Source organism: Lathyrus oleraceus, chromosome 6 (genome assembly GCF_024323335.1).
Source record: "Lathyrus oleraceus cultivar Zhongwan6 chromosome 6, CAAS_Psat_ZW6_1.0, whole genome shotgun sequence".
In the NCBI taxonomy this organism is placed as follows: Eukaryota; Viridiplantae; Streptophyta; class Magnoliopsida; order Fabales; family Fabaceae; genus Lathyrus; species Lathyrus oleraceus.
In genome coordinates, this window is record NC_066584.1 from 411351431 (window position 1) to 411359793 (window position 8363).

The 8363-nt window shown below is 34.8% G+C and overlaps 1 protein-coding gene across 1 annotated transcript; it reads right to left on the bottom strand.

Moving 5' to 3' along the window:
* Window positions 1–4335: 4335 nt before the first annotated feature.
* LOC127091770 (calcium-dependent protein kinase 11) lies at window positions 4336–7278 on the bottom strand. The gene is made up of 7 exons (XM_051030471.1): window positions 6469–7278; window positions 5825–5968; window positions 5545–5697; window positions 5335–5450; window positions 5076–5243; window positions 4766–4990; window positions 4336–4673 (listed from the first exon to the last, which is right to left on the bottom strand). Exons 1-7 carry the CDS (start codon window positions 7019–7021, stop codon window positions 4536–4538), a joined length of 1497 nt encoding a protein of 498 aa, XP_050886428.1. The 5' UTR covers window positions 7022–7278; the 3' UTR covers window positions 4336–4535.
* Window positions 7279–8363: the final 1085 nt, after the last annotated feature.

An 8363-nucleotide genomic window follows, 5' to 3' on the forward strand; every position in this document is an offset into this window, starting at 1 on the left:
AGCTGATTGTAACCTAGTATTTGTAAGCCTCATAGAATGAAAATTTAGGGGTGTGTGTGAGGTAAACCTCCCAATCTGTGGGAAGGTTACCATATGTTTCTCAGTGGTAAAAGCTGAGAGTTTTGTAACTCAAAGCCTGTAGGCAAGAGTGATTTTGTTCTTGAATGAAGCTGTGAAGCAAGTTCAAGGTGTGTTAACATTACATTGTATTTGTAGTGATAGGAATGGAAACTGGAGGTTTCTATCTAGGAGTTCCTAGGTATAAATTGCATTGGGTAGGGATTAAGTGAAGAGTTGTAAACGGGTGAGTTTAACTCTGAATTAATACTGCTGATAGTGGATCTTCTTCCTGGCTTGGTAGCCCCCAGATGTAGGTCATGTTGGACTGAACTGGGTTAACAATTTCCTGTGTTTGTCTTCCTTCTGCATGTGTATTTATTACTGTCATAACTCAGTTGGTTTCCCAGTCAGGTTATCAAGATGATAACAGACCTGGTATATAAACTTCTGATTGAATGTTAATCAAAATGTTGTAACATTCATCAGTGACAGCGTATACTGAATAATAAGCATGTTAGTTTCAGTTCAGTATTTATTTAAGTCTGTTCTTTTCAAGGATAACAGACCTGGCTGGAGGATCATTGTGAAACTGTCAAACTGGACGTTTTGACAGTTGATACTAAAGGTTGATACTGAAGTAGAGACTAGTTGGTCTTTGACAGTACTGCAAACTTAGCACAGCACGTTTCCAGGAACATAACAGAATCAGCATATGTTCTGGATGTCGAACTGAATGTTGTGACATTCATTCCCAACAGCAGGCACTAAAGTGTAGGATGATTGGTTTTTCTGGTTCAGTATTTTTCTCAGGCTATTCTTCAGGGATTCAATAGCTTAGAGAAGAACCAGGAAACCAACTACTAACCTACAATTAATGAACCTAACAAATAGCCTAGTTGTTAGCAATCTAATAAGTGGAAATTAGATTAACGTGTTCAACCTTTAATTCAGGAAATACAAGTAAAAGATATACACACTGGAACAATGTAACAGATGATGTCCACAAACAACAGTAAGACATCATGCTGATAACTGTGGAAGAAAACAACAGAAGTGAGTGTTAGGTTTGATTTCTGTTGAGTCTTTCTTCCTGATGCACAGAACCAGGTGTTCACACATTCTAGGGTGACATAGAATGAGATGTCGTGACATCTGTGAACTTGTGCATATTAGTACAGTGGCTAATAACTATCTTGCTGTATTAGTTACAATGTTAGATCAGATGTCATGACGTGGAGTAGAACATCTGAATTCTGACTACACCAGAATTTCAGACTTCATTTAAGGTCTACGTGATATTCAATTCACACACATGTGTGTTCACATAAATTATTTGCATAAATTTCTTTGGAGATTTTTCTAGTTAATCTCATAGACTTTCAAACTCATGATTGTTTACCAAAAACACTGGTAAACAAATTGGCACGCCTAATGAGACCCTTTTGTGCGAATATTTTTGCAGAAAAGTAGTGTCTTAGGCTTTGCTTTTGTGTCTTCCGTTTTGTCGTCTTCTGTGTTGTATGCACTTGAGGAGTGGTAAGCGTGTTCCCGGTATGTCTCAAAAAAACCAAACTCCTTACCAAAATAATACTCTAAATCTAGGAGAACAATCGACAGTTACTAGTGTTAGCAGTTCTGTGGCTCCAACCTCAGTCGAGTAGATGCTCGCTGTCATAAGCCAAGAATTGGTGTATTCTATATCATCGGATGTGGGAATTTCATCACCATAAGTGTCAACTGCACCAACCTTTTTTAGGGAATTACTAAATCCAGGCTTCTCATTTCCTAAAAAGGAACAACTGTATGTCATGTCAACTGCAATAATAGCAAGCATGCATCCTAGTACGTTAATATATTCAGAGAGTGTGATGGCAACATCATCGCCCTTTAATCCGTATTTGACTTCAGCATCCACCATGGGCAACTTTGGCCAATTAGGACAACCACTATGAGGTATGGGGTATTTTCCTCTACAGGGTGCTTTGTCTTTAACCAATAACTCTCTCCAAGTCATGAGTCAGTTAATGGATGAAAGCAACCACAATATGGTTCACACAATTACACAACAGATAGGTAACATGTTTACCCCAATGATAGAAAATATGACTAGGAGTTTTCAATAGTTAACCCACCAAATAGGTAAGATTGCTGATTTTTTTGGGGCACCACCAGTGCATTTAACTTATCATTTCTCACAACTTGACTTCATTTAAAGTCTTTTGCTACGTTGTATTCAATTCACACGCATGTGTGTTCACACAAATTATTTGCACAAATTGCTTTGGAGATTTTTAGAATTAATCTTATAGACTTTCAAACTCGTGATTATTTACCAAAAACACCGGTAAACATAACCCAAATATCTCTCCCTTTATTCTCACCATGTTGACCTATTTCTTGAGTTAAATTAAACTCAATTCATTGTTGCATTGTTCCAATGAAGAATCTTCCACGATTATTAGTATTCACCAAATGAGTCTAAATTTCCATAACTAGTGGATAATCTCTAAGGATGTGCATTGTTGATTCCTCAAATTGGCCACAATGAATGCAATAAGGTTCTTTCAAATTCCACTTAGCCATCCTCCAATTAGTAAGAATAGGACTTGCCACATGAAAACTCTCACTCACTCAATAACATCCAACTTCTAAATTCTATTTCAATTTAGGACATTTTCATTTAAGTGATGTCTTTCTAATAAATGATATGTTTCTGCAACAGTAAATCTTCTCAATCTATCTCCTGGCCAAAGACAAGTATCACTGCCATTCTCCATACTAGGAGGAAGAATAACTAATATGTTGAATAATATTGTTTGGAAGCACATTGCGAATCAAATCTAAATTCCACCCGCCCTCGTTAGTGTTGACATCACATAATCTCCAGGTGCTAAAGTTCTCGGATACCATGTCAACCACATCTCACAATTTTGTCTTCTCATCTAACCACTTAGAAAAGGATACTTGCACCATTTTGAAAATCCCAAAATCTATTATCTTGAAGTTTTTGCCACAAACTCATTAGAGTTCCAAAAAGCTGAATCAATTGGACTCACCATAACTTACCCATTCATAATACCACCTCAACCATATTTCTCATTAAGGACTTGAGTTTAAAGAGTTTGTTCCCTTATCTTCAAAGTCCATCTTGATTTCATAAGATACATGTTGCTCATGTACTTCAAATTTCTTAAACCCAACCTCCCAGAGTTTGTTCCCTTATCTTTAAAGTCCATCCCGATTTCATAAGATACGTGTCGTTCATGTACTTAAAATTTCTCAAACCCAACCTCCCATATCTTTCAGAAGAGTAATTGTATTCCAACCTATCGTATGAGCTTTATGACCTTATCCATGGACATCATTGGATACAATCATAACCATTTCTGGTCAATCCCAAAAAATAAAGAAAACAAAATTAAAAAACAAATCTAAATCTAGAGATAGACATTTACACATCAGGTGCATAATCCAACGAATCCGCGTACGAGAACAAAACTAGATTGGAAAAAATGTGACGTGCAAACTGACAAGCACTTAACCAATTTTTAAAAGTGGTTAATGAACTTGATCGCCAACACAGTAACAAATTCACTAGCCAGTAACAAATTCACTAGCCAACATCTTACTGACGGACTGGGCTGCAATAAGTAATCATAGTCAATTCTGGTCAATCAAATCGAGACACAAACTGAAGATAAAGAAGAAACTCATCCCACAAAACAACACCAAATGAAGTTATACAATCAGTTTCAAAAACAAAACTAAAGTCCATTAAGGGAGAACCGAAAAACAATTGTGAATCGAGAAACACAGATTTGAAAAAGGGCACAAATTCAGATCTGAAAAAGGACACAAATCCACGACTTGAAAAAGCTACCAAAATGAGACCAAAATCATATCCAATACTATTTGAGAGAAGAACGACGAATCCAAAGTATAACCAACAACCACATGCTGGCGGCGCCGACGACAAAACAACCTAAAGGCTACAACAACCCATTAGGTGGTGCTAGGATGTTCCCTAAATGTTAATCTCTTTATTAGTGGTATGAATGGACGATGAGTAGATTCAACCAAACTCAAGAGAGACTAGGATGTTCCCTAAATGTAAATCTCTTTATTAGTGGTATGAGCCCTACCATCTTCCCTACCTTATACTATTCAAATGAGGCATCATCCCACTAACATAAAACTTATTTTGACTAAAATCAAAGAAAAAAATGCACCATCTACCTAACTACCCTTGCTTCATTTGTAACAACTCTAACCATCAAAACCAAAACAAAGTTCAAATTAAACTTCTGTGGCCGTTTCTGAAGAATGTATTGCAAATATATTAAAACATTGTTCAACAACATAAACAAAGTTCCAAAACAAAACATATCACAATCATGTGGCTATGAAAGTTAGACTATGATATATCTCTTCTACCATTCCTTCTTCCTAACTGTACACAAGATCTCAGTTAGATATCAAGAAGAGTCTTTCACTTTAAATGCATCTGCAATACTGAAGTTCAAATTCCCTTTCATGGTTCTGCTCCTACCAACCATATCTCCATCACCTTTCTTCATCATCGCCACAAACTCCCCATAATCGATTCTCCCATCCTGAAAAAAAGTATACAAAATCAGTACCATGATAGATTAAAGACTAACAACCATCACATAATCCAGACATGCGTCTCTCAGGGCCTCCTTACATTATCTTGATCGATTTCTTGGATAATGTCATCCAGATGTACTTCGCTAAGGCCGAAGTCCTTAGAAGCTGTTTGAAGCTCGTCGATGGTGATGTAACCGCTACCATCTTTATCAAAATAGGCAAAAGCTGCAACCAAATTCTCCTCTCTTTCCATCTTATTCAAGTGCAGTGTAGCCGCGAGAAATTCGCCGTAGTCTATAGTTCCACTATTGTCAATATCAGCCTGCAAAAGTTCACAAGAGAAAGTTTCTTGAAAACATATAAAACACTTTATCTATTACATTCTATGATAATGATAACACGCGTACCGCATCCATAAGCGATTTAATCTCAGATTCCATAAGATTAGAGCCGACTCTTTTTAGACCATCTTTGAGTTCCTCATAAGTTATTGTCCCGCTGTTGTCTGTGTCGATCATTTTGAACAACTCTTTTAACCCGCCTATTTCTTCCTCCGAAAGTCTTTCTGCTATGACCTGAAAATAATTTTTAGATGAAAAATAATAAGTTCGAGAGTTAGATGAAAACTAGAAGTCGATAGAGTATACAAATCATTGAAAATCATACACGTAATGCCATCTTCTTAAGTTTATTCATCGCCGAGAAATGCTTTAGGCGCGTCAAAACAGCAGAGTCCAAAGGCTGGTCAGGTGCAACTTTATCATCAACAATCCAAGGGTGACCTGATGATTATTATACATAAACTCCGTTGTTATTCGATATGATAACGGCTTGGCACGTAAAAATGCAGTAAGAATCAGTACCGAAGGAACTCACATAAGACATTATGAGCAGAGATTCTGTTCTTAGGGTCTCTATTCAACATCAGTTTTACCAAATCTTTAGCACTGTCTGAGATCATTGGCCATGGTTCCGACTCAAAGTCAAGATCTCCATGTAAAATCTGTCTGAAAATTCCCGATTCGGTTTCTGAAGGTTATAGAAAAAGTGATTGTAGTGCAGGCATAATAAAAGGACATAAGAAGCAGATCACGAGAAGAAAAATGTAATAGGCGCATAAAACGAAGAGAATTACAACAGAAACTACGATAGTTACCAGCCCAAAAAGGTGGAACGCCGCTCAGTAAGATGTATAGGATAACACCAGCACTCCAAACATCGACTTCAGGTCCATATATCTTACACAATACCTCAGGAGCAACATAGTAGGGACTTCCAACTACGTCATGAAAGGTTTGTCCTGAAAAGAGACCGAGAAAATGCGATGGTAAATTCATACAGAACAGATACTCATAATCATAAACAACCAACAAAAACATGTGCGCTTACACCAAGGGAACAAAATTGAATCCGATGAAGAAATAAAACAGATAAGACTGGTAATGCTATATGCACATCAATACATCACAGACCGCAACACAACGTAATCAATTCGAAGAAATTGAAATCGTCAAAAATGGTGAAATGCTGACTCGAAAATAACTACAACAATTTCTTCTCTCATTTTAACATAACAGCTTACAAAGACTGAATCTGATGTAAAAGAATTACAATAATATCGAAGCAATGTTAACCAAGCTATAAAAAATCAGACGCAACCGCATTTTAAAACCTTAATGCAAACAATAACAGAACTACAATAGTTTCATTATTCATTTCAACAACAACAACAAACCACAAAGATTGAATCATTATTTTATTAAAAACATGAAAAGAGAAAAAAACAACAAAGAAATCAACCTGGTTTGTAGAACACAGAGAGACCAAAATCTGTTGCCTTCATTTTAGCGTCTTCACCAGGTGTATCAAACAAGAAATTCTCAGGCTTAAGATCCCTATGCATGACACCAAGAGAATGACAAGCCTCAACAACACCAACAATAGTCTTAATCAACTTTGCAGCCTCTTTCTCACTATAATGACCCTTTTGAATAATCCTATCAAAAAGCTCACCACCAGCACAAAGCTCCATCACCAAATGCACAAACACAGAATCCTCATAGGTTCCTTGTATCTGAACCACATTTGGGTGTTCAGACAAATGATGCATGATCTGAATCTCTCTCCACACATCATCATAATCCTCCTGACACAAAAGCTTCCTCTTTGGAATTGATTTGCAAGCATAGAGTTTCCCTGAGGATTTGTGTGTGCAAAGATATGTTGTCCCAAATTGTCCTTGCCCAAGTTTCTTCCCAAGAAGGTAATGATCCCTTAACCTTGGGGTTTGATAGGGTAACACAGCACTGCATTTTGATGTTGATTTTGATGATCCTAAAGTACTTTTCTGCATCTCAATTCAAATGGGTTTGATCTAAAGATGTTAAAGATTGTTTTTTTTTCTTCCACTTTTTCTTTCTCTCTCTCTCCCCTAAGCTATCCTCTTCAACAAGATTGTGTGTTTTTGTTGTTGTTGTTGATTTGTTATATGCTATAATTATGTAGAATCGTCACCAATGTAACAATTGTCAATAGAACAATGATTCTTGTTTGGATTGGAATTAGAGAATGAATTCATTGGTGGAGAAGCAACTTCTTTATATGTGAGGGTGATAATGTGATATAGCATTCTACAATATCTTACTCTATAAGTTTCTTTAATATAATAATATTTTTATATGATATAGTCAAATAGATGAAATAAATATGTAGATTATATTTAACTTTAATGTATTTTTTAAAATAAGTTTATTACTAAGATGTCATTTTCTATATTTGAAAATAAAGTTTATGTATTATTTTATATATAAAAGGGGACGAATATTTTTGACAAATTAACTTATAATTTGGGACAAATATTTTTGACAAATTGACTTATAACCTTTAAGAAAATTTGAATTATTTATTCAAAAAAAAGAAGAAAAATGGAATTAATATAATTAAATATTTCTAAACCAATATCTTGTTTTGGTATTTATATTATATTTCTTTGTATACTTGGTAGAAACTCTTTTTTGTTTAATTTTTTATGCTAGTTTTTAAAACAAAAATATTAAAAAGTATTCACATTCTTAATTACATCTTTTTTATTAATTTTTAAATGTTGATACATGAAAAAAATCGTAATAATAATAATTAAGAATGTGGATATTGTTTTACAAAATAATTATTTTTTTAAAGAAAATGCAAATTATTTTCAAAAGTACGAATAGAAAGTGAATCCCACTAATAGTTATAATAAAAAAATTGTATTGACTAATTTATCTGTACATACATTTTCCTCTCTAAAATTGTGAGATATTTTGAATTTTATGGAACATATAATGTGTAAAGTATTCATCCATTTAACTAAAAGATGCCAATGGACAATATTCATATTAGAAAATGTGTGATTGATCATCATTGAATTAGTTTCAAGCCAAAGATTTCTTCAATTTTTCATGTTAGCATATTCAATAACAAAGACGATTCCATGAAATTCAACTTGAAAGGAGATGCAAACTCCATTCTTAACTGAGAACACTCCCAAAAATATTATGAGTTATCCTTTAATATGTCACCACAAGTTGATATTACATAATTTCCTCTTAAAACACCATCTATGTTGTACTTAATCCAATCATGGTTAGGAAAACTCGAATTAACTTGCATGATTCTATGCGCAAGAGGAGGTTGACATTCGATATCAACACATT